The 27153-nt window shown below is 42.6% G+C and overlaps 1 protein-coding gene across 1 annotated transcript in view; it reads right to left on the bottom strand.

Moving 5' to 3' along the window:
* The window catches only part of MAMDC2 (MAM domain containing 2), a 150837-nt gene that overhangs the window by 4951 nt on the left and 118733 nt on the right, over window positions 1-27153 (bottom strand). The window contains exons 10-12 of the mRNA XM_030293837.2: window positions 26338-26431; window positions 23304-23456; window positions 2858-3117 (exon numbers count right to left, since the gene is read on the bottom strand). Coding sequence (XP_030149697.1) covers window positions 2858-3117; window positions 23304-23456; window positions 26338-26431 — 507 coding nt within the window. The remainder of the gene's footprint in view (window positions 1-2857; window positions 3118-23303; window positions 23457-26337; window positions 26432-27153) is intronic.

The raw sequence follows: 27153 nt of genomic DNA, 5'->3' as shown, positions 1-27153 counted from the left end.
GGAGCTTTATGTGTTATGTTCATTGCTGCATCCTCAGCACTGAGAATAGCCAGCAGTCAACAAATATTTACTAAAATGAGATATTTTGGCCTCATACTCTAGGAACTCAGTCTGGATGCCAATGTAACTATTGAGAATACCAGGGTTGCCATGGTGATATAAATTAGAGACCAGAGATATTTGGGAGGGAATATATTTTTAGAAACAATAATATATTTTTATACTTTGGGATTTTAAAATTTATAAAACCCTTTCACATACATAACCTCACTGACCCTCTAACTCTGGTGATGTCAGCATGGCGGGAATTATTACCCCATTTTGAAAATGTACGAACACTCTCAGGGAGGATGAGATTTCCCCAAGATCACCCAGGGCTTATGACACCCAGGGGAATGAGTTTATTTTGGAACTGATTTTCTTCTTTCTCTTTTGAGTGGTGTTCCTGGAAACAAATTGTAATAAATTCATGACTTGATCAACATACTGATGAAGAGAGAGAGTGTGGAACCGTGGCTTAGGGATACACACTTGGGGACCAGTCAGATCTGGGCCTGAATTCTCACACTGTCAGTTACCAGCTGGACATTGAGTTTCTCCTTCTGTCAAGAGGAGCTACAAGATCAACAGGAAGAACTTACGTATAGCTCCTAGTGCTGTAAGTGCCTGGCACGTAAAAGATGGCCAATTTATTCATGTGGATGTGTCTGTGTTTTATTAGACACTAAGATGTTTTGGAGAAACTAGCTTCAGCCTGGTCTCCAGATAGTCATTTGGGATTCCTGAGGGAATCACTAAATCCAGAAGGAAATTCCTCAGGGCAGATTCATATCTGTTCCATTCTAAGACAAAGGGAATGGTCTGGAGTCTTGGTTCTTACAAAGTTGTGAGCTAAAACTCTCCCAGGCCAGGAGTGCCTGGGTGGCTCAATTGGTTAAGCGTTGGACTCTTGACTTCAGCTCAGGTCATGATCTCACAGTTTGTGAGTCTGAACCCTGAGTTGGGCTCTGTGTTGATAATGTGGAGCCTGCTTGGGACAGTCTGCCTCCCCCTCTCTCTGCCCCTCCCTCCTCACAAAATAAATGAAAATAAACTTTAAAAAACCTCTCAGGCCATTCTGCACCCTTTTAATTTGAATACCCCACGAGGGTAGAGGGTAGATACCAATAGATGCCTAATTACTTCTGGGATCAAAAACCATTTCAAACAACCAGCTACCCAGCAAGTCTAGCATATTCAAGGCCTTGTACTCCACTCCCTGGGATTAGACGCTGAGAAGTCACCTGTTCCCCAGAGGTCTAGTGCATTAGCACCCTTCGGGAATCACAAAAACATCAACGCTCGGGCTGCACTTGACTCAGAACCACTTGCTCTGGGATAGAGATGCTTTGTCTTTAGTGTGCATCTGAATCATCAGGAGGGCTTGTTAAAACACAGATTTCTGGACCCCTCCCCCAGAGTATCTGGTTCAGTAGTTCTGAAGTGTGGCCCCAGAGTGTGCATTTTCGGTCAATGTCATTTGAGGTGGGTTTGCACTTCAAGCATTGCTGCTGGTCTCAGGACCACACTTGGAGAACATCCGAACAGGGTAGAAGTAGGGGTGCCCGGATAGCTGAACGAAATTAATCCACCATCTCAGAATGATGATCAGTTATATTATTAAGCTCCTGAATGATCTGCTTTTCTTCCGTAGCGGACATTAAAGCACCATCCAAATCATTTCTGGAGCTATCTGTTATTCTTTCCTAAATCTCTAGACAGGTTTATCCATGCCAGGATAATGGGCCACCCCCAGATAATGGCTCATTTGCCCTCAGTCACTTGTTCTTTAGCAACACAGCACCCTCGATGGCCCTGCAACATGGCCCCCTGAACTTCTGCAATTCCTTCCCGTTTAGATCCACAGGAAATTCAGGGTGTTTGTGCGATGGTATAAAATAAAGCCCTTATTCTGAACACCTCTTCCAGGAAGATTTGGGCTTAGACCAAACAAGCCAGTGGTTAAAGCGGAGGGGTGCTGGTCCAAGAGGTTGATCAGTCAGAAGCAAGGATGAAGAGGAAGCAGGGCTTTTAGTAGAAGGTCACAGGTGAGAATTCTACAGAGCAATTTCAGGAATGTCAGGGTCCGAAGGTTATCTTCCCAGAGCCTTCTGGAGCTTTGGCTCTTGGTAGGCAGGGGAAGTCAGTAGCTGTCAGGAGGGCCTGCTCACCTCTAGACCAGATGGGCTGCTCAGCCTCACCCACTGGCATTTGAAAGGCTCTTTCCTGTCACTGCCTACAGTCTCTCATAGTCTAGATGCTGTGGGATGGAGGTCTCCTACAGCACACGAGAAAACCCAGGGCAAGACTCAGGAATTGGGACCGGGACTCAGTTTCTTCTAAACCCATGCAGACAGAGGCTTAATAATTGACTGCGGACCATGCACTCTTAAATAGAGGCTTGCAACCAAAGCCCTCGTGTGTGGGTAATGACGAGGGAAAGACGCAGCTGGAAAATACTAATTAGGTAATACCATGTTTAGAAGAAAAGGAGACTGTTTGGGAGACGTGCGGGACGCAGAGAATACACTTGACATTCAGAATGTGCCAAGACAAAAATAGCTACCCTTTCATCATTGAGTTGCAAAAATCACTTTATGCGTAAATACCCAAAGCTTTTTCTCGCCGCCTAATCTCCCATTCACTGCTTAGATTTAATCAATAGAGACTAATTATGTTTACTTTTAAACATGTACTGTCTTTATCTATGACCCTGAAAACAGAACAGAACATTCTCTTTGGTAGCAAGAAAAAGACAGAACATCAGAAGCTCACAGGAACATTTGCTCTCACTTCGTTCTTCTCCCCTTTGGCTTACCTGGTGCTGGGACTCACAACTGTATTCGATCAGCGCCCGTAGCCAGGAAATGCTCTGTTCGCCTCTTCTTCGCCATAAGAGGGACTCTTCACTATCGCCTGCCCTTTTCAAATAAACACTCAGCAGGCCAGTCCCTGCTCCATACATGTGGTAGAAAAAGGTCAAGCAGTGTTTTCCGGTGACTCCTCTCAGAGGCCAGGACAAGAGATGTGCTTTTTGTCCATACACCATGTGGGAGGCCTCGATGTACATGTAGTACCCTGGAGAGCAAATATAAAACCAGGTATTATTATTATTTTAATATGAAATTTATTGTCAGATTGGTTTCCATACAACACCCAGTGCTCATCCCAACAGGTGCCCTCCTCAATACCCATCACCCACCCACCCCTCCCTCCCACCCCCCATAAACCCTCAGTTTGTTCTCAGTTTTTAAGAGTCTTATGGTTTGGCTCCCTCCCTCTCTAACCACTTTTTTTTCTTCCTTCCCCTCCCCCACAATCTTCTGTTAAGTTTCTCAGGATCTGCATAGGAGTGAAAACATATGGTATCTGTCCTTCTCTGTATGACTTATTTCACTTAGCATAACACTCTCCAGTTGCATCCACGTTGCTACAAAAGGCCGTTATTTCATTCTTTCTCGTTGCCACGTAGTATTCCATTGTGTATATAAACCACAATTTCTTTTTCCATTCATCAGTTGATGGACATTTAGGCTCTTTCCATAATTTGGCTATTGTTGAAAGTGCTGCTGTAAACATTAGGGTACAAGTGCCCCTATGCATCAGCACTCCTGTATCCCTTGGGTAAATTCCTAGCAGTGCTACTCCTGGGTCATAGGGTAGGTCTATTTTTAATTTTTTGAGGAACCTCCACACTGTAAAACCAGGTATTGTTATAAAAACCATGGGGTGCCTGGGTGGCTCAGTCGGTTAAGCGTCAGACTTCAGCTCAGATCAAGACCTCGCAGTTCACAAGTTAGAGCCCTGCATCGGGCTCTGTGCTGACAGCTCAGAGTCCCGGAGCCTGCTTCAGATCCTGTGTCTCCTTCTCTCTCTGCCCCTCCCTGCTCACTCTTTGTCTCTCTCCCTCTCTCAAAAATAAATAAACATTAAAAAGATGTTGTTTTTTAAGAAAGAACAACCACCACCACAAGGTATCTTTCCTGCTTTCTCTTTTGAGTAGCGTTCCTGGAAACAAAATGGAATAAACGCATGGCCTGACCACCATACTGATGAAGGGTTTTATAATTTGGGGGAGTATGTGTAATCCAAGAGGAATACCTATGCTACAAAATGTGACCCGTCAAAATATTTTTTTTTCATTTAGTAATTTAAAATTCAGTTTTGTATAGAGGATATAGTTAATGTTATTACTATAATACTAGTATTATGCCACTGAAATGGTGATTACCATAGAGAATTTATCCTACTGATTCATGGATAACGTTCTGGAGCTTCCAGACATTGGTTTAGGGGAGAGAGCATGGATTTTGTAGTCCGGTAGGTCTGGGTTCAAGTCTTGATTCTAAGATTTGATCCTGGACCAAGGGATTATCGTCTCTGAACCTACATTCATCATTTTGAAATAAGGATTAAAACTACCTTTATAAATATTTACATATATTATAATTATATATATATAATATAACTATAATGTTAATTATATAACATTTCCATTTTTCCTTTCTTAATTTTAATTTCTTTTTAATTTGCTGGTTTCAGACAGAAACAAGATTTGTCTGCACATTAATAAAACAAGGGTGTGCTCGAACCAGCTTCCACTGGCTCCCAAGTCCACTGTGTGACTTTTGCGGGTGGGTCCAAATGACTTCATGTTGGTGGTCTGAAATGGGATGATGGATGTCCCACTTATCCCACAGAAACTGGACATAGCTACAAATCAGCCACAGCCCCCAACAGAGCTAGTTAATGTCAGATAATTACCATCCAGCTACTGAAATAAAGCAATATATGAAGAGTAACTCGTAGATAAATGCACTAGTGATATAATTCTGTATCCCTGAGACTCATTTTATTTTTTTTTAAGTTTATTTATTTATTTTGACAGAGAGAGAGAAAGAGAGAGAGACAGCAAGCAGGGGAGAGACAGAGAAAGAGGGAGAGAATCCCAAGCAGGCTCTGCACTGTCAGCACAGAGCCAGGTGCGGGGCTCGAACTCACGAACCATGAGATCATAACCTGAGCCAAAATGAAGAGTCGGACACTCAACCGACTGAGGCACCCAGGCACCCTGGCATGCATTTTTATTGTCTTCTTGGCCAATATCGATTTTCTTATGTACGTGATGTAAAACATAATCTTTACATGGTGTTATGTCTGTTATTATTTCATGCAGAAATTAATGGCCACATTGAGGGTAAAAAGAAAGAGAATGCAAATAACACATGCAAACGAAATGGTTTCTAGGCATCTTTCTTTACAATTTGACATTCAATCAATTAGCTCTAGTCACTTCCCAAAATGAAGGGCTTGAAATATTCCAGCCAGAATTGATCAGAAATATCTCCATCTGTGCGTCTTCAGGGCATTCCTCCTTTCCCTCTCTGCCACTTCCACAGACACAGAGCCAAGAAGTCCCACAGGCTAGGAAACCGGTGGGTAGAAAGAGTTCCGCTTAGGTGCGTCCGATCAGATTGTATGCCCCGTGCAACCCTTTTCCCCAGGGTTCCACTCACTAAAGGTGTCGCCCTGCAAAACTGTGCCATCAGAGTCACAGGATGCGGCCTTCATCAACCGGTCATCCCCATGATCTCCTTTAAAATATTAGAGGGGCACCTGGGAGGCTCAGTCGGTTGAGCGTCTGACTTCGGCTCAGGTCATGATCTCATGGTTAGTGGGTTCGGGCTCTGTGCTGACAGCTCAGGGCCTGGAGCCTGCTTTGGATTCTGTGCCTCCCTCTCTCTCTGCTCCTCCCTTGCTCACACTCTGTCTCTCTCTCAAAAATAAATAAAGACTTAAAAATATTTTTAAGTATTAGAAATGATACATCCAGTGTTTCTGGAGTGTCGACCAATGACGTCCTCATCCCGAAACCGACCATCAGTATTCAGTCCTTGTCATTCTTGTCTCCTCCACGGCACTGAACATAATACATCACTGCTGCCTCCCAGAAGTACTTTCTGAACTTGGTTTCCAGGACACTGGGCTCTTCTGGTTTTTCTCCCACTTCACTGGCCACCCTGTTGCTGGTCCACCGTTTCTACTCTGACCTCTTGCCCTGGGAGTGCTCCAAGCCCCAGGTCTGGAACTGCACTATTCTTACCGGTTACTGACTCGTTGGGTGATCTCAGCTTGTCTCATGGCTTTAAAAAATTTTTTTAATGTTTATTTATTTTTGAGACAGAGAGAGACAGAGCATGAGCGGGGGAGGGGCAGGGAGAGAGGGAGACACAGAATCCGAAGCAGGCTCCAGGCTCTGAGCTGCCAGCCCAGAGCTGGATGTGGGGCTCGAACCCACAAGCTGTGAGATCATGACCTGAGCCGAAGTTGGAGGCTCAACCGACTGAGCCGCCCAGGCGCCCCTCGTCTTGTGGCTTTTAATGCTACATACGTTGTATCACAAATTTAAATTTCCAACCCCTTTGCTGAAACCCAGATGTGTTTATTCAAACTGCCTAACGGACACCTCCCTTTATTGTCAAGTGGACGTCTCCAGCGGAACACCTTCAGAACTCAGCTCCTAACAGCTTTACCCTAAAACCTACTGCATCCTTTCTGGTTGGCCAGGTTCCAAACCTGGAAGTCCTGCACCCACCCCTATTCTCCTCACATCTCACATCCAGGCTATCAGGAGCTCCTGTCAGCTCTACCTTCAAAATAGGACGGACTCTAGTCATTTCTCTTCTCATGACCTCCGTTGCTACCTCCTGGTCCGAGCTGCTGTTAGTTCTCACTTGGATTAATCCAACACTTTACCTGTGAGTCCGCCTGTGTCTACCCTTGTTCTCTACAATCTAATCTCAACATAGTACCCATAATGAACAAAGCTAAATCTTACCACTCCTTTGCTCAAAACGTTCCATTGGTTCACCATTTCCCTCAGAGTAGATGCCGAGGGCCTGGGAATGGCTTTTAGGGCCCTATAATCTCCTATCCATTCTCTTACCTCTTATTTCTACCACCTTCCTCTCCTACTGCCTCTCTCCTTACTCATTCTGTGTTGTGTGGCCACACTGGTCTGTTTACCGTTCCTGGAATATAGTCGGTATGCTACTGCCTCAGGGCCTTTGCATGTGCTAATGCCTCTGCCTGGAATGGCTTTCCCTCCATTTAATCTCAGGTCTCACTTTATCATTTCTAAGTCTTTGCTCAGATATTTCCTTTTCCACTGGTCCCATTCTGACTACACTATTTCAAACTTCAACCTGCCTCTGGTACTCATTTCCTACACTCTATTATTTCCATAGCATTTAATTGCCTCTTAACATACTGTACTTTTTTTTTTTTTTTTTTTTTTCCCTTTCCCTTCCCTAGAACATACAAAGGCAGAGACATTTTCCTGTTTACTTCACTGCTATGCCTCCAGCTCCTAGAGCAGTGCATGGAACGTAGTATATACTCAGTAAGTATTTGATGAATGAACAAATGAATGCATTTTCTTCAGCAGCTCTAACCCACAAACCAGTTGGGCCAAGGCCAAACTATATGTCCAGTTTTGTGAGGGGCTTGGCAATGAGACATGCACTTGACCAGGACGCTCCAAGGCAAAAGTAAAACAAATACAAGTTTTGATAAAATTAAAGTGATATCAAAGCGAATATTCTCAAACTAGTTCCATGTCATCCAATGTATTTTTTTAAACCAAACACACACACACACACACACACACACACACACACACAGATCATTTTTGTACATTGTTACCTTCATTTTTTTCACTGGCAAGAAAATTGCTATGTAAGAATACTGGGGTTTTTGCATTTTCAGCAACGAAAGGAACTTCTATAATTCTTTTCTTTCGCATTTCTAACTTAAGCGAGGCTGGATGAACCAAAATACAGATCTACATCACCCTAATAGAAAGATGTATTTCATTGAATTCCATTAAGAATGAGGCCAAGGGGCGCCTGGGTGGCGCAGTCGGTTAAGCGTCCGACTTCAGCCAGGTCACGATCTCGCAGTCCGGGAGTTCGAGCCCCGCGTCAGGCTCTGGGCTGATGGCTCAGAGCCTGGAGCCTGCTTCCGATTCTGTGTCTCCCTCTCTCTCTGCCCCTCCCGCGTTCATGCTCTGTCTCTCTCTGTCCCAAAAATAAATAAACGTTGAAAAAAAAATTAAAAAAAAAAAAAAAAAAAAAAAAGAATGAGGCCAAAACATGAAAATGACCATGGTCTGTCACCTAGCTATGCACAAAGGCATCCCATGCTATCCTATACATAAATTAATGGCATAGTGCCCTGAAATCCTACCTTAATACATGTTTAACCTAAACAACATTTCCTCCAAAAAAAAAAAAAAAAAGAAAATCAAAGAAAAAGAACTTTTGTATCTGGCTTTGGGCTCTCAGAAGGCCCATTTGAATCTGAAGTGAAGGACCTTGGTGAAAGATGAGCCACCCAGTGAGGGAGGGGAGGGAGGCTACTCTGAAGGACACTGTCTCTGGGAAAATGGAAAGTGGAGACTGGGCTCTGAGACATGACATCTTTGCAGGATGGAAAGGAAGCGACGGGTCCGTCATGAGTGTGAAATGACCTAAGAAGCACCTTCCCTCTAGTGATGACAGTGTCTGTCCTACTGATAGCAGTAGGAGTCCCGAGCAGAATTAGTCTGAGGTCCTGGAGGGAGGGAAACCTCTAATCATCTCCAGGATTAAATTAAATTCTTTCTTCTTGGGATACAAAGCACTAGCCATTTAGCCTCCAGTGGGTGAAGCATTACTCTGGAAATGCCTTCAGCTCATGCACCTCTGGGTGGGTCTCAGATATTAGGCTGAAACCATTACCCCAGGTCTCCGGTTCCGGAGATCTTTGTGTTTCGGGCCATAAAGTATGAAAGGAAATCTCCCAGGCTTTTGAGCTGTGTAATCATCTCACTTTTGGAAGAGAGACGTAACATCCAGGGGAACGTAGGTACAATGCCCTGTGTCTTTCTGGGACGCTGACACCAGTCTATTTTTCTTTTTTCTTTTTTCTTTTTAATGTTTTTTATTTATTTTTGAGACAGAGAGAGACAGAGCATGAACGGGGGAGGGGCAGAGAGAGAGGGAGACACAGAATCGGAAGCAGGCTCCAGGCTCTGAGCCATCAGCCCAGAGCCCGACGCGGGGCTCGAACTCACGGACCGTGAGATCGTGACCTGAGCCGAAGTCGGACTCTTAACCGACTGAGCCACCCAGGCGCCCCCGCCAGTCTATTTTTCTTGAGCAACGTCGGTCTTTCCAAAAATCCTTGATACGGTTTCTGTTGTAAGTACATATATCCCATATACGTATATTCCATAATGTAATACCCATGTAAACCAATCTAGATCAACATCTATACTACAATGTCACCATATTTGCCAACTGATCAGAATCTGTCTCTCTGATGCACAATTATTCCTCTTGATTCCAAATATGTTTTTTCTTTTTTGACTTGCATGAGACATTTCCTTTCCCCAGAAAAGATCAGAGCTTCATTGAGAGCCAGTCTGTCTCACATGTGTTTGGAAAGCAGAGAAAAGCCCCACGTGTTGACAAGCTTTGCCACATTATAACTCCAAATGCTGTCTGTTTCAGGGAACAAAAGCTCTGGATGGGAGCCAGGAAGCCCCAGTGCTGAAACCTCAGACCCGCTCACGTGTTCCTACACATGAAGGATTTCAATCTGTGGAAGGGAGTATTAAGTGAAATCACTTTCTCTCCGTGGGTCCTTGTTTAACATTCAAGACGGGGTTCCAGTGGGTCTACTGGGAGATCGGGGTCCCATCTGTTCTTTGTGCGGCAACTGTGATGTGTTGAGATACACCCCGGATTCATAATCTGGAACGGTGAGGCAGCTGTTCCTTCGTTCCTGGTGTCTGCCCCCTTTCACCAGGGCTGGGAAGGAGCTCGAGTGGCCTGTACGAGCCACGTAGAATGAACAGCTAAGCTGCATTCATTAAGCTGACGAGGATTTTTAACAATCGGGGAAAAAAAAGACATCAGTACTTTGGGCAGAACAACAGTTAAATGTGTCTCCCTAAAATTGTTGTTTTACGATACCTTCCAAATGATTTTTAAAGCTTGCCATAAATGGATAGTTATTGTTTAATGGGTATAGAGTTTCAGTTTGGGGAAAGGAGTTCTGGAGACGGAGGGCGGAGACGGCAGCACAGCTGTGTGAATGTACTTACTGCCACTTAACTATAAACTTACAAATGATTAAAGTGGTAAATTCTGTGTGATGTAAATATTATCAATTTTTAACAAAAGCTTGCCAAGAAGCTTTCTGTGTGTAAGTAGGACCTGACAACATCAGAAACTAGAGTGATAAGATCAATTATAAAAAGATTGAAGGACATTGGAGATTTTGATATTTTGGAGCTAATTTCTCAGATAGTTACAGACTAGCTGGGTATCATTCTCACGTGTCTGGATATCAGCTACTACAATTCTTTTTTTTTTTTTTTTTTTTTAAGAGAGAGAGGGAGAGAGACAGAGTGTGAGCAGGGGAGGGGCAGAGAGAGGGAGACACAGAATCGGAAGCAGGCTCCAGACTCTGAGCTGTCAGCACAGAGCCCGACACAGGGCTCAAAGTCTTGAACTGCGAGATCATGACCTGAGCGAAATTAGATGCTTAACCGACTGCCCCTCAGCTACTATAATTCTTAAAAGACAAGGACTTGAATACGACTGCTAGTAAATTTTAGCTCTATAAATAACACATTAAATATATAGTTGTGATTTTCTTTTGTCTGACAGCATAACTTTATAAATACAGACCATTTGGTATTTTAATGCACTCTTGAGATATGTGTGTGTGTGTGTGTGTGTGTGTGTGTGTGTGTGTATTATTGTGTGTGTGAAGATATATATATAGATAGATAGTTTTTTTTTTTTAATAGGCTTGATACCCTGCATATGTTAAACTCATAACCCTGAGATCAAGACCTGAGCTGAAATCAAGAGTCAGATGCTTACCTGACTGAGCCACCTAGGCACCCCCACTCTTGATATTTCTATCACACAAGAGGGAGTATTCTTAGAAATGAAGAAGACTTCTGCCTTAATTACCAGAAACATGGAAGACTTACTGAAACATTCAACAATGTCACAAAAGAAATGGATGGTGTCTCTCCCTCTGGAAATTTGTTAAGAAAATGATGAATAGTTGCTTTTCTACAATGTAGGTGTGGGGAGGAGGGCCTGAAGGACTTTTAATCTACTCACTGGTAGACTCCAGAAGCTAGGAGTTACAGGTGAAGGCATTTTCTCACTAAACTAGATAGTTATCTACTGATTTACTTATCCCTCTGTCTTTGGGCCACAAAATCCCTCTAAACCTAGGGCAACTAAAGCAATTGTTTAGAAGCATTGTGACAGCATGGCATCATATAAATGTTAATAAAACTGCAATAAACAATAAAACCCTGTGATCTTTAAAACTTATCTTTATTGTCTTGCAAAAAAGAAGCATTTCCGTCCGAAAAGACAAATCCAGGAGTCTGTCCCTTCTCCATGCACGTCTAGGTTCATCTTTCACAAATGCCTGTGTTATTTTATTAATTAAGGAGTCAAGTTGTGGGGCTGGTGGATTTTTTTATTTTTGTTTTTTGTTTTTTTGTCTTTGTTGTTGTTCTGCTATAATGACTTGTTCTACTATGTGACTGACTTAAACACTGGGCATTTCCCCAAACTTTAGTCATACAAATACCAACTTCATGATTTTATTTTGTCTGCCCACATACCTACAGCACTTAACGTTCTTCTTCAAATGCCACTTTTACTACATAAATCGACTTATTCAAATAGGAAGCCACATTAGGATGAAAACAAACAAACAAAAAATACTATCAATCTGTGAAATAATGGTTTTGATGGACTGGTTATATATTTTTGTTATACATGGATATTAGTATCAAATTAAAAACTATTCATCCACATACCACTTAAGTTACCCAGTGGTAGTTTGGAAAACATTGGTTCAAGGTCTACCAAACGTTCCGGTTTCTACTAAGTCATTTTATCTGTAACCACAGGCCATGATTTTCTATTCATAAAAGCACAGATGAGGCAGAACAATGAATCCAAGAAAGTATTCCCAGAGAAGAACAGCACATTTTATAAAAGTTTCACTAATTGTAAGAAATAACAACACCATTCACGTCAGTGGAGCTGATACAGTATCAAGGCTTTTCACAAATATAATCTCAATTAATCATCACAGCAACCCTAAGAGAGTAGCGGGACATCCTTTGTTATCTTTATTTCACATATGGGTAAAATGAGGCTCAGAGAACGCCTGTGATCACGCCCCAGGCTATGCAGGGAGCAAGTGGCAGAGCTAGCTCATTGTGCATCCATTGGTCTTTCTGAAAGGGCGGGCCTACGCCGGCCAACTCCGTCTTGTTCTGTGTCCTTCACCTTGACCACGCCTCCTCCCCTTGAGTAACCTCCCGCCCTCCTGCCTAACAGGACTCGGACCCTTCCCCAGCCAATCGGCTGAGGCCACAGCCATTACCTCACCAACTGCCCCTAGGCCCCAATAAAACCTTTGTCCTCTTGAAACTGGCTCTCTCTCCCCGGTACCTCACCGCTGCGTCGGTCGGGTAGGGGATTGAGCTCGAGCTAGCTCGAATAAAGGCTCTTTTGCTTTTGCATCGGACTCGGCTCCCTGGTGGTCTTTGGGGATCACGAATTCTGGGCATAACACTTTCCACTAGACTACACCACGCTACACCCTGGATTGTGGAAAACTTGCATGGCAAGTTAGTGAGTCAGGAACTACAGCTCCCTTGCTATGTACGATGAAGTGTTAAGTCTAATAAACACAATAAACTGGCATGTCCACATTGTGCCTTTTGTCAGCTTCTCTTCTCACTTAACGGACCCATATTTTCTGTCCGTCTAATCCATTTGTCTATAAACAGTTTTGTATGCCTTTCCTCTTCCCATTTTCTTCTTGTGTGTGTTCTTCCAACTGTAAATTGATAGCCTTTAAGGAAGGATGGGAAGCGAAAAGGTAGAAGGCAGTCTACAAGTACAGGTATATCCTCTGAAAGTCCCAGAATGCACTGCATTCAAAAAGGATTCTGTTATCACCTACACCAAACCAATACCCTCCAGTCATCAAGGAGAAAGACACTGTGCTGCTGGTCCAGAGTCTCAACATATTATTTCACTAATGTCTAGGACAGAAAGCTCTGCCATTTTTACATACTTCCATTATTTTACTGCCTGTATTATCAAAAGACACATGGCAAATATCGTTAGGACTAAATGCAAAAATAGCAGTAAATCAACAAAGCAGGCAATAAGAGATCTTTCTGGATGTAATTCCATTATTGTTTAAATCATACATCTACTCACACACAGGTTTGCTGTTGCTATCCTAGGATCCAAGCAGATAATAACTAAAACTCCCTTGAGTGGGTTTCAGTGTTTTAATATTTAAAATGACTATGTTGCCTTAGGATCTAGAGGATCCTATCTACCTTCAGCATCCTATAAATCTGTGAACTGTTATTAATTTGTTGAGTCAACTAAAATTTTCTTATTCTTTCAGACCATATTCTCTTCTGGAGAGAAATTCCAGAGACATTCATCTAAGCAATATTACATTTACTATAAAAATAACTTTTTAATAAAAAATATGAGGTGATTGTTAAGTGGCTTCCATGATAATTAAATAAAAGATTTTCGGACTACTTTAGTACTGTGTCGGTTGTCTCCAATATTTACTACACGAGATTGAGAGTTATAAAGGGAAAGAAGTAGAAAATTACAGTCTCTCAAGCAGTTTATAGCCAAAGGCAATATAAATGTAAATTTTAATATTCTCCTCCTACTACCCCTCATCAAAGAACAGAACACCGTATGATAACATAATCTCAGATACAGCAAGACCTTGGGTAGAACAGGCCAGAGACACAAAGATCTCATTCAAAAACACTATGCTTGGTTGGTGTGCAAGAGAAGAGCAAATGCCTTCAAATTTCGAGTATAATAATAATTCATAAATAAATGATGCCAAAACATAAAATGCCAGAGACATCCTCTTGTGGATAGGTTGAGCAATTTGTAGCAGACCTACACTCCTGCTGAGAAGAAGCGGAAAAACAATGGATAAAAACTATCTGTTTTAGAAAACCCCTGTTTTGAAACCACGAGAGAGTTTCCCAGACAGCAAGCACTTGAGGGTGCCAAGGTCCCAGGAAAAGGAGAAGGTCAGTGAAGCGAGTTCAACATTCTTCCCGCTGCTGTTCCTATTGGGGCATTTGCCTGTTCAGTTTAGAATCCAAGCAGGGAGCAGCGAAAATGAGGCAGAGAAACCAATGGAACCCCCTGCACTGGGAAGATACTAACTGGAGTTCAGGGTTGCCGAGGCAGTAAGAGCTTCCTTCAGAGCCAAGTTGTGTGCAAAGAGAGAGGCACAGAACAGTGAGCCCACCACTTGGCAATCTTCCCTTGAGGCTTGTGCTGAACGCTTAAGCAGTAGAGGGCAAGAAGGGCCTCTGGCCAAGAAGCCAAATGCAGAACAAAGTTTTCAGCAATCTCACCAGCTGAAGAGATAAAAAATTAAAGTTTAGGACGCACTGAAGACGAGGGCCCTTAATAAACCCCCAGGGCATGCTCTCAGAGAATATACCATAGGGGGAGGGGAGAATGGAGAGGGTGGTCTCGCAAAGCAATACCTGCTCAAGTCAGCCCAGTTCCGATGGGACTGAGGTGACCCGCTCGTCTCAAGTTGTCTATTTGAGAACAGGCTGAATCTTCTCTGGAGGAAAAAAACTTCATCACCAAGGATTCTATCATTCTTCATTCCCAATGTCCAGTATTCAGTGAAAACACCAGAGATTTCAAGAAACTGGGCCAAAGTGGGGGGAAAAACAGACAAGAGAAACAGGGCCACAGGTGACCCAGCTATAGCACGATCACTTTTAAGAGGTGTAAAATAACTATGCTTAGTAACTTAATAATTTGAGCATTTATATTATGTCCAGGAAATAGATTAAGATGAAGAAGTTCATGAAAGAACTTGAGTCTCTTAAAGAGAAACAGGCTGGAGGAGGGATGTGGACTACATACATGTGGGATACAATACAGAGTAAGGACCTCTTGAAAATGTGTTTCCCTATAAAAGCAATGAGAACACTGGAAAAAAACTGTCAAACCAACTTCTTCAGAACTCTGGAAATTAACTAAAGGCATATAGCAATCTAAGAGTGTTCAAGAAAAATGACAATCTTGCAAAGAAAGATGAGCTTTTAACCTGCCCTAATCCCGTCTTAATCTCTCCTATTCCTACTCCTACTCCGAGACATACTTGAAAACCAAGAGCTTTACAACTAAAGTATCCATAAAAAACATCAGCCTACAGTCATTCTGCAAGGGGCAGAACTGGTTTGGAGCTCCCTAAAGCCCTGTCCCCAGAAAATTATCATTATTTGACCTATTTGGCAACTCACTGAAAAGTTCCATTCTCAGGGCTTCTCTCGATTTAATTTGACTGAGGTAGAGCTTACTTTGTATGAACAGCCTTATCTCCAGGGGCTTTTGTCAAAAGCAATCAGTTAAATGATTGTTTAACATTACAACTGCCTTAGGTGATATTAACAATTGAAGCTAACAAAAGACTGACCCAAAATTGTTAAGAATAAAAAAGTAGGTCCTGGGATATCTGGTGGGAGAGGGGGTTGCTTTGCAAAACTCCAAAATCTCCAAAATATTTCTGGCAATCTCCATGGCTTCTCAGAAGTTCCCATAGGATCAAGCAACAGTTGGACACAATAGTGGCCAAGTTCATGATGCATCCTTGTATCAGCTTTCCCTGGTTCCTTGCTTTGCTGCCTTTGCCCCACATCTCTGCTTCTTGGGATCACATCTCAAAAAATACTACCTGCATGCAAACCTGTATCTTGGACTTCACTTTCTTGGGAATCCTGTCTGGCAGTATCCTCTAGACCCGCCAAGTAGAACCATTTAGGAATTCCCTGAAGCTGCCATACTGCTTAGTGGTTCCATACCTTGCACGTGGATGCTACCTCACCCTGCCACTCTTCTTGGTGAACTCTCACTCATCCATCAAGATGCTCCCAAGGAGAGCTAGCTGCTTCTCTCTATGTGGTTCCATCATCTCTAGAACTTAACTCTCATTACTTTACTTATTACAATTCTGGGGGCAATTATTTGGTGCACAAGGCACAGCAGATGCTCAGAAAAAGTGGAATAAATGAAGATCATCTGGATGCCGCACTGTATAAATTTATGACCACTCCCAGTTCTAAGATGTTTCATCTTATATACATGTCGCCTGTGATACTGGTGGCTTTAACAAATAAACAAATGTTTTAAGGGGGCCTTTATTGGCTCATGCTTTCATTTTTGAAGGGGTGATGCTTGTCATAATGTGATCTGAGAGCCAACATATCCTCCCACATATGGCTCAAGCCATTGGAGGCTAGAGAAAGAAGCCACTCTTTCAGGGCTTAGGATACACAATAGGTGTGCAGGCTGCAGCCAGGGAGTTAAATTTACAACACTGGTTCACTGACATTAAAATAGCTCAGAAAAGAATTTACTTTCTGCTAGATGCATTTCTATAGATGTCTAAAAATACCATCAGCTTGAATATACCCTTTCCAAAAGAAGATACCCCTCTTTGGGTGAAGGGTTTTGGGGGTGAGATTATGCTGCTACATGAAGTATTGTGCCTTTCACATATAAGCTGTCACAGCTGTTCCTGGCCATTTGTGGTCTCTTAGTATCATGTAGGCGGGGAAACTCTGGTGAGACAGAGTAGACAGAATATGGCCATTAGAGCCTGCCATTCCTGAGACTCTGTCCCCACTCTACTTGTTAGTGCTGTGTGACTCTGGAAAAACACTTAACTTTTCTGAGCCTTGGTTTTCTCATGTGAAAAACAGGCACTTCCTCTAACTTTACAGTTGTGGTAAGGATGTGTTTATGGAATGAATGTTCATGTCCCCCCGAAACTTACGTGTTGAAATCCTAACCCCCAATGTGAATGGTATTAGGAGGTAGGGCCCTTAGGAGCTGATTAGATCACGACGGGTGAACCCTCAACAATGGGATTAGTACCCTTTTAAATGAAAAACCCAGAGAGCTCCTTTACCCCGTCAGCCATGTGGGGACACAATAAGAAGATGGCTGTCTATGAACCAGGAAGCAGTCTCTTACCAGACACGGAATCTGTTGGCACCTTGATGTTGGACTTTCCAGACTCCAGACCGAGAGAAATAAATGTTTGTTGTGTAAGCCATCCAGTCTGTGGTATTTTTGTTAGACCAGCTCATACTGACTAAGGCAAGATGTAAAGCTCCCAGTAAAGTGCCTGCGCATGGCAAATGTTCCATAAATGATCACTAGCTAACATTATTTCCTGAGTGAGACAATTGTTACAGTAATTTTAAGAACAGAACCAAAATACCTTCCACCCGATGCTATATATGTAGGTGACCACAGCAAAATTTGCTGCCTCATCTGCATTATTGTAGAGAGGCATAAAGAGATATAACCTGTAAAAGACTTTTAGTTAGAAAATGGAAAGATGCCTTGAGACCCTTTTAAAAATTTGTTTTGAAACAAGCAAGAAAAAGAATGGAGAAGAAGGCAGACCCTAGAAGCAATTTGCTGAAAAAAATCAGAACTCTCTTGATTGTGCACCAGAGAATTTCATTTAATGCATAAAGCATTTGCTGGGAGTGAATATTGAACACATTAAGAGGTTTTTGCATTACAGTCTTTGCAGAAACATCCAACCAGCTGAAACATCCGTCAAAGTTTCAGAGAGACAAAGCAAACACCGCCATAACATTTTCATTATACAAAGCCACACCAAGTTAACTAACATGTGCCCCTATAAGCCAGGAAAAATGTAGATAAAGGAGCCAAATTATGAGTAATTGAGTATCTACTGAATGTGCTTTTGCTAGGTTTTCACAGATTTTGTGTATAGGGGGAAGGGGTAGAATGTGGTACAAACAAGTTTAGGTTATTTTAGCAGAAAGATGTGAAGGGCAGGACAAGGGCCACTTTATGTAGGAAGGGCTCACCCAGCTCCTTCCCTGTTTAGCACTAACGCTGGGGAGGGACTCTGTTATGGGCTGAATTGTATGTGTCCCAGTATCTTGGAATGTGACTGTATTTGCAGATACTTTTAAAGAAGTAATTAAATTAAATGGGGCTGTTAGGGTGTGTCCTAATCCTATAACTGGTGTCCTGATAAGAAGAGATAAGGAGAAGACACCACAGGCCAAGGGCAGACAACTTGAGCACATAGCGGTAAGGAGGGCCTCTGCCAGCTAAGCAGGAGAGCCTCAGAGTGAAACCAACCCTGTTAGCACCTTGGCTTGGACGTCTAGCCCCTCAGAACTATGAGAAAATCAATTTCTGTTGTTGAAGCTGCCCGGCAGTATTTGTGGTATTTTTAGGAAGGCAGCACTAGCAAGCTCATACTGAGTCCAAATACCCGTCCCTCGAGTTATTTATAGTCCAGTTGGGAAGATAAAATTGATACACACATAAAAGGATTAGGTGCCTATGACTAGGCTGGCATGGGAGTGATGGAGGTAGCATTAAGAGCCACTGCCACGAGTGATAAAAAAGCCAAGGAAGGAGAGTTCATGGAGAAGAGGAAAGCAAGGCAGGGACATCTTTGCTGAGCCCCTATTTCTCATAGCCCCGTGAGAGTGGCTTCCATACAATGACATCAGGGTTACTGGCTATTCTCAGTCTCCTTTGCTGGTTCTTCCTCCTCTGACCATTGAACTTTGGAATGCTCCAAAAGCTTATCCCTTGGTCCACTTTTGGTTCTGCTCCTACTCCCTTAGCGCTCTCTCCCAGTCACATGGTTTTAAATATCGTCCATACCAACAGCTTCCAGAGCAGTCATCTTTCCTGAACTTCCGACTGCCCACTCGACACCTCCCCTTGAATATCTATCAAGAATCTCAATTCTGACATATTTAAAACTGGGCTCCCGATCTCCCTTATCTTCCCGACAAACCTATCCACTCTATCTTTTCTATTTAGTTGTTGACAAGTCCATTGTCCAGCTGCTCAGGTCAAATCGTTGAAATCATTCTTGATTTCTCTCTTTCTCTGACACCCGTATTTAACCTATCAAGAGATTCTGTTGGCTCTACTTTCAAAATATATCCAGAATTTCGCCACTTCTTACCACCTCCATGCTACTACCCTAGTCCAATCCACTGTCATTGGTAAATCCACCCTCACTTTACCATATACTGTCTTCTGGATGCCTCGCCTTATCCTGATGGGGCTCTCTGATTTCACTCTTGCCCCATTTCTCTTTGTAGTCTTTTCTCAACAGAGCAGCCACAGTGGCCCTAACAAAGCCAGGTCAGATCATCTCCTTCCTAAGCTCAACATCTTCCAGGGTCCTCCCACTTCAGGTAAAGTAAAATCCAAAGTCATTCTTTAAAACAACAACAACAACAACAACAACTATATATATACATATATATATATAGGAACAATATATATATATATTTTTTTTTTAAAGAAATCTCTATGCCCAACACAGGGGTGAAACTCATGACCCTGAGTTCAAGAGTTGCAGGCTCAAAACAAAAACAAAAACAAACAACAAACAAAACAAAACAACAACAACAAAACAGTTGCATGTTCTACTGAATGAGTCAGCCAGGCACCCCCAAAGTCCTTCTGATTAATGACAAGGTCCTCTAGGGCCTGGCCTACCATTATTTTTCTGATCTCGTTTCCTAGTACTCATTCCCCTGCTCACCCTGGTTAGCAAAACCAGTCTCCTTGCTATTCCTGGGACACACTGAACCTGCTTCCATTCAAGGGGCTTTGCACTGGTTGCTCCCTCTACTTGGAACACTTCTTCCCAGTACCTATGAGGATAGCGACCTCAACTCTTTCCAGATTACCTTCTCAAGCAATTTATTGCCTTTTAACATACTATATCATTTATGGCTAAGTATAGTCTTTGTTGTCTGTCCCCTGCCTACTAGAAAAGAAGGCCCATGAGGGCAAATGATTGCTTTACCTGTTTTGTTCATCTGTGTTTCCAAGTACCTAAGCTGAACTTGGCACATAACAGACACTCAATGAGTACTTGTTGAGTGAAGGAACAAATGAATTAACAGCATTAATTAAGCATTTATTATATACCAGGTCATATCCTAAGCACATTTTAAATGTTGTCTCATACATAAATGATACATACATAATCCTATGAGGTAGGTATTAATTATTCCACATACAGGTAAGGAATTGAGATTTAGAGAAGTTCAAGGGTAGAACTGAGATTTGAACCCTAGCAGCAGTCTGGTCCCAAAACTCTCAATGGTTTAAACTCAACCAGCCAATGAAGCAGGTAAATAGGTAAGTAGCTATAATTATTCTCATTTTTAAGATGACACAAATGAAACTTAGAGATTTTCCATAACTTTCTCACAGTTTCATACCTAGTGAGTGGGTTGACTCTGTTCATGGGTCTGTTGTACGTCCTGGGGCCTGGTGATCCTCCTCTTGCTTTTCAGAGACGCTGTCCCTCCACTGCTTACTATTTTTGCTTTGTCCTCTCTTCCATGCCATGGCCTGTTACCCAGAAAATTCCCCTATGGCAGTCCACCACAGCATAGGTCTCTTTGAGAGTATCTCTTCTCAGATCTGTTACCACTACCCTTTTGATGTTTCCGAGAAATGGAAGAAAAGCTATCAACCTTCCTCCCACCCAAGAAAAATGCACATAAATACATTGTGATTACAATGGACTTGAACTCAAGCTGATTCGTTCTTGACCTTTCTCTACTCCTCTTGTAATAAAAAGATATATCCCCACTATCCTGTTTTCTAGGGATTTTACTAAATAAATGGCTAGTTGTTTATATGCATCAGTGAGGGCTTATAGATTGATTAATTCATTCCAACAACATTTTTTGAGCATCTACAGTATACAAGGTACAAGATTAAGCCCTCTGGGGATTCAAAAACAAGGCTGGCAGTAACTTGCCCTCAAGACATTGTTGATCAGAGCCAATGAGACTGACTTTTTGTATTTTTGTTTGAGTTATCTCTTTCCATTCGATTTAGTGTTGAAAGACCTGCAGTTGCTACCACTGTCCTGCTACCATGAGATGAGAGTCGAAGATTGCAGCCAATTGAGGAAAACCAGATCAGGGAGGTGGCTGGAGAGAGAAACTGGCTCCTGATCACACAGTCTGCATCAAGTTGTTCCTAAAGCTAGCCCTAAATGGATTTTGTCTATTACAAAGGGCAATAAATTATGCCCAACCAAGACAGTATTCACATATACAAGTCTCTCAATTATCTTCTTAACTTTCCTGTCTTCCAGACACAGCTGTGTGTACTCTTAGAGCCCCCTTAGAGTCTTCTACTCAGTGCTGGAAGTGGGATTCTGTCCTACCTTTGGACCAATGCTGAATCTCTTCAACGCTATGCCTTCTGGAAGCAACGCTGTCCCAGAACAGGGTAACGCAGTAGGAACAAAAGAAAAGTCAGTGGTAGGATCAAGCTGCACATCTTCTTTTTTTTTTTTTTTAATTTTTTTTTTTTTTCAACATTTATTTATTTTTGGGACAGAGAGAGACAGAGCATGAACGGGGGAGGGGCAGAGAGAGAGGGAGACACAGAATCGGAAACAGGCTCCAGGCTCTGAGCCATCAGCCCAGAGCCCGACGCGGGGCTCGAACTCACGGACCGCGAGATCGTGACCTGGCTGAAGTCGGACGCTTAACCGACTGCGCCACCCAGGCGCCCCAAGCTGCACATCTTCTTAGTCAGGCAAGAGTGCATCAGTACCTAAGGCTACATGGACACTGACTGGGAAGGTGGCTGGAACCGAGGGCTCCTGGAAAGACCCAAGCCCCAACTGCCAGGTGGAACCCAAGCAGAAAATCTCTGTGGGTTACACCGTGGAGAGCAAGCGCTATGGGAAGAAGAGGTGGCCACAGGAGATAAGCCAGAGAGCACACTGTCAGAAATGGTAAGATGCAGTTCCCCCCAAAGCCAGTAATTTGATATGTGTCATAACAGAGGACATTCAATAGCCAAGAAAGAGTCTGAAATAGCACCAACTATTTGAACAAGTGCTCTTCTTTCAATCTCTCTTCCACTTACCCTGATTAAGGATCATGAAGTGAGGGGCGGATGAGGAAGTAGAACAGAGAAAACAAAAGAACCTTCTTCCCTTTTCTGATCTCCAAACTATGAGTTAGTGAGGCCCAAGCTGAGGGAAAGAGAGATGATTCAACTGACTTTTAAACATACATAACTAGGTGACCAGTCTAACACCTTAACAGGACTGGGCAGCTATGGGCTCTGCCAACGGATGGGGAACGGAGAATGCTTTAGGATTTGTTTGAAGAGAGCGCTCCAAAGAGAAAATAAAACTGTTCCTGATTGCACCCTACCAAGTTTAGCCAAGTCAACAAACAGGTTATGGTGTAGGTTGCTCTGTGGTGTTATCCGTAGACTTCTCTTGAGGTAGGCTGTAAGAAATAGCACTATGCCACTCACCCTTGTATGTACTATCATAATGGCTTCTCTGTTAGGACCCTTGAGGAAACATCTCCGCGAGCTTCCTGTCTGGGCTAGTTCTGCTTCTCTGTACCAGAGAGAGTGCTTGCATCCAATGGACACACCAAGTGACATCAAGAGTGTCAGTGAGAAAGGTCTATTCTGCACGGTCTATTTCATCACTGACATTGTTTACAATCGCTGCACATGGTGATGACAAGTAGGTCAACGTCAGTCTGTTTTATCGGACTTCATATATTTGCTACAGAAAACACCCACACCCCCCGGTGGATCGCTTCACCTCTTTTTATCCCAAGGACACGGTGAATCATGTTTTCCATCTGTGTTTCAGTCACTGCAAAGTATAGAGGCCGATTCCTAGAGTCTCGTCTGCCAGCACCTTTCTCATACAGGGCCTTAGTCCTGGCTCCAGTTTAGATCACTATTTTTTCTTCCTTCACACTGTCCCTCTCTCCTTTATTTTTAAACCTACTTCTCATTAAATTATTTTTATGTGCAAATCTTTGTAATAAGCCCATTTCCATCCTCTTTGCAGCAAGATACATAAGCAAGGCATACACGGAAAGAACATTTTTAAATGCACATATTTAATGATCTATCCCATGGGCAGAGAATCACGTGTGTAGTTCATTCTAGACACGAGACATAAATTTGCACCTTTCAAAATGCAGTGAATGACCCCCACAATGCTATTTCAGGTTTCCTTAGGAAACAGCACCATGTGGCGTAACTCACCTACCCCAGTAGTGTGATCTCCCTTTGGTCCTGTGTAGGAGGTGGGGGTTTCTCCCCTCCTCCTGTGCCAGCTGCTCCGGTTTCTTCTCTCCTGGGTAAAGGCACATTCATCTTGTTCGAAAGTACACTCTCCAGGTGGAGGTGGAAGCCCCTCTGTGAGGAAACAGCAGGTGTTATTATTACTGAGGCACTTTCAATGAATATGCATTCCACGGCTCCCCATTCTGCATGTGTGAATGTCACCTGGCCATATGCCTGTGCTTATGGAGAGGCAGCACCCCCCCCCACCCCCGCCGCCGGCCTCTAACTGGCAACCCTCCTATGCCAAGCTCTTGCCTCTAGCTAGAGCCTGGACTCTACCATGGGTCCTGCCACAGGGACAGAGAACAATCAGGAATCTAGATTTAGGGGCGCCCGGGTGGCTGTCGGTTGGGTGTCCAGCTTCAACTCAGGTCATGATCTCATGGTTCATTGGTTCGAGCCCTGCATCGGGCTCCGTGCTGACAGCTCAGAGCCTGGAGCCTGCTTTGGATTCTGTGTCTCCTCTCTCTCCCTCTCCTCCGTTCGAGCTCTGTCCCTCTCTCTCTCTCAAAACTAAATAAGCATAAAAACAATTTTTTTTTTTAAAAATCTAGATTCAAAAGTATTGGGATACTTTGAGATAGAAACTTCCTCTGACTGATGAATTTACTTGTCAGAATGAGCTTACAAAGCACTGAAAATTGGAGGCAAACTGCCTTTATGGAAATATGGAAAACAATAAATTGTCTCGTGTTGGAGCTTTCTTCAGAAATCCTGGCTGAGTGAAGGGAATCCTTAGAACTCAGTAGTTGCTTTGGACGAGGAGGAGAATGTGCGAAAGCTAAGTGTGCTTCTGGAGGCACAGTTTAACTTGTGTGGAGCACGTGACTTAATTCTTCTGTCTTCAATATTCTTGTCTACCTTCTGGGATTGTGAGTTTTAAAGGAGATGATGTATGTGAAGTGTTTAGAACATGAAGTTCTCAGGAAATGTTAGCTAAATGAATATTAGGGCTTGGTGTTTTGTCACCTGGAGCCTTATTTTCCATTTCCAAAAACAAATATTTATGTCTTTGGACACTGTCTTCAATAAGTGTCATGATTATTCTTATTATTAGAATGGTGTCACCTCCCACTTAACTGGGGACTTCTTTGTCTGAACTCGGCTGTACCTTCCCGCATCCAGATTCTTAGCAGATTTCTCTAATAAACAGCCCGTTTTTTACATCTCTTGCATAATAATTATTTTACTTCATTTTACTTGACATACAGTACAAGCTGATGAAGCCTCAGTCCCTTTTCTATGCCTCAAGTGTAGAGATTTTTATCTTGTTTTTCTTTGTGTTGTCCTTGCAGCGCCTTGCAAATCAAGAGACTAAAAAAGTCTATTTTTCATTTTTTGAGGAACCTCCACACTGTTTTCCAGAGTGGCTGCACCAGTTTGCATTCCCAGCAACAGTGCAAGAGGGTTCCCGTTTCTCCACATCCTCTCCAGCATCTATAGTCTCCTGTTTTGTTCATTTTAGCCACTCTGACTGGCGTGAGGTGATATCTGAGTGTGGTTTTGATTTGTATTTCCCTGATGAGGAGCGACGTTGAGCATCTTTTCACGTGCCTGTTGGCCATCTGGATGTCTTCTTTAGAGACGAATGGATAAAGAAATTGTGGTTTATATACACAATGGAATACTACGTGGCAATGAGAAAGAATGAAATATGGTCTTTTGTAGCCACGTGGATGGAACTGGAGAGTGTGATGCTAAGTGAAATAAGTCATGCAGAGGACAGATTCCATATGTTTTCACTTCTATGCGGATCCTGAGAAACTTAACAGAAGACCATGGGGGAGGGGAAGGAAAAAAAAAATGGTTAGAGAGGGAGGGAGCCAAAACACAAGAGACTCCTAAAAACTGAGAACAAACTGAGGGTTGATGGGGGGTGGGAGGAAGGGGTGGGTGGGTGATGGGTATTGAGGAGGGCACCTGTTGGGATGAGCACTGGGTGTTGTATGGAAACCAATTTGACCATAAATTTCATAAAAAAAAAAAAGACAGAATAAAAAAGTAAATAAATGAGGAGATTATCCTTCAGGGCCAGAATGATACCACAGTTTGCCTCTTTGTTAAAGAAATAGATACCCTAAGGTTTAGGATGCAGTGGTAATTAGGAGATACAGACCAATGATCTGGGTTGAGGTATGCGCCATTTTCTTGTTAGACATCGAGTCCAACACATAGCTGCCATCTTTATTTTGTCCCTATCCTCAATGCCTGGTCCACTGTTCCACTGTCAGCTAATTCACTTAGAAAATACTTATTTTATTATCATTTAAAAATTACATGTTTAGTATAGTATCTGTATAATAACAATTTCATCAATATTGTTTGAAAATCTGCATTCGTGTAAGACATAATTAAAAAAAATAATAATAATAACTAGACTAGAAGGCAATTATTTTTAATGCATTGTTTTGTGCCAGGTCCTCTGCTAGGGAATCTACGTATATCATTCCCACTATTCAGGTAGGTATTACTATTACCACCTCTCTCATAGATGAGGATACAGACGTCAAGTCACATGTACAAAGTCACACACTGCAAACAAATCATCATTTTTAAGTTCCAAACTTACCACACACATCTGGAGAGGGGCACACTTCTGGCAAGAAAAGCAAAAAAATAGGCTAGCACATATTAAAAAATATTTTTTTAAATGTTTATTTATTTTTGAGAGACAGTGAGAGAGACAGAGCGTGAGTGGGGGAGGGGCAAAGAGCAAGGGAGACAGAATCTAAAGCAGGCTCCAGGCTCTAAGCTGTCAGCACAGAACCCGATGTGGGGCTTGAACCCATGAACCATGAGATCATGACCTGAGCAGAAATTGGACGCTTAACCAACTGAGCCACCCAGGCATCTCTAGCACAGATTAAATGTATTTGGCATATACTTAGAGAAACGGGATGTGCCACGCATAGGCCTGGGAGACAAAGGGAGCTTGCAATTGTGACCATCTTACCTGGAGACGAGCAGCTTCCCAACTGTACCATAACGTCATCCAGGGCTACCAGTCCACAGTCCCAAAAACTTTTGCATAGGCTCATGAAAACCACCTGCAATTCAGAAAAATAAAACTATGAATTCCATTAACTGCATTGGAAATTCTTACAACCTAGGACTTACTTAGCCCAAAGCATGCACAAGCAAACTACAGACCCCTCTTCATTGTCCACGTGAACTACGGGTCACGGGGGCATGAGTAACAGCTAAGCATTTATACGTGACCCTGAAATTACTTCTATTCTTTTTTTAAGTAGAGTCAAGCTCATAATGATATGTTGTGTCTATTAATGCCGAAATGAGTTCACATTCTTTAGAGAATTGAAAGAAGAAAGCAAGAGGTTAACTGATGGCAGAGGAAAACCTGTCAGGTTTTAAATATTTCCCCCAGATAATCCACAAAGTGCATACAGAGCTGATGGTATTCCAAGCATTTTTACACACATTTCCAGGGCAAACAGTATTGATTTTTTGGAAATGAATTTCCGGCAATGCGCTTCATTCATATTGTGAACAAAGTCCCAGTGATTTGCCATCTGGAGACTTATGTTCCATTTCCAAAGAAAAGATAAATGTCCCTAGATGGTATCACTAATAAAAGCCCTAAATGCAGTTATTTTATCAGGCCAAACATTTTTAGTCTTCTATGTAAAAGAAAAACAGGTCCATACCATCAATTATTGAATTCATTGTGTCAGAGAAAGAGAGAGCGGGAGAGAAGTTTTGCATTTCTTTTTCATTAGACCAATTTTAAAATCTTTTCATACACAGGATG

The sequence above is a fragment of the Lynx canadensis genome, chromosome D4 (assembly GCF_007474595.2).
Source record: "Lynx canadensis isolate LIC74 chromosome D4, mLynCan4.pri.v2, whole genome shotgun sequence".
NCBI lineage: Eukaryota > Metazoa > Chordata > Mammalia > Carnivora > Felidae > Lynx > Lynx canadensis.
Note: the sequence above shows the minus strand (reverse complement) of the source record. Positions and strands in the feature narration are given on the sequence as shown.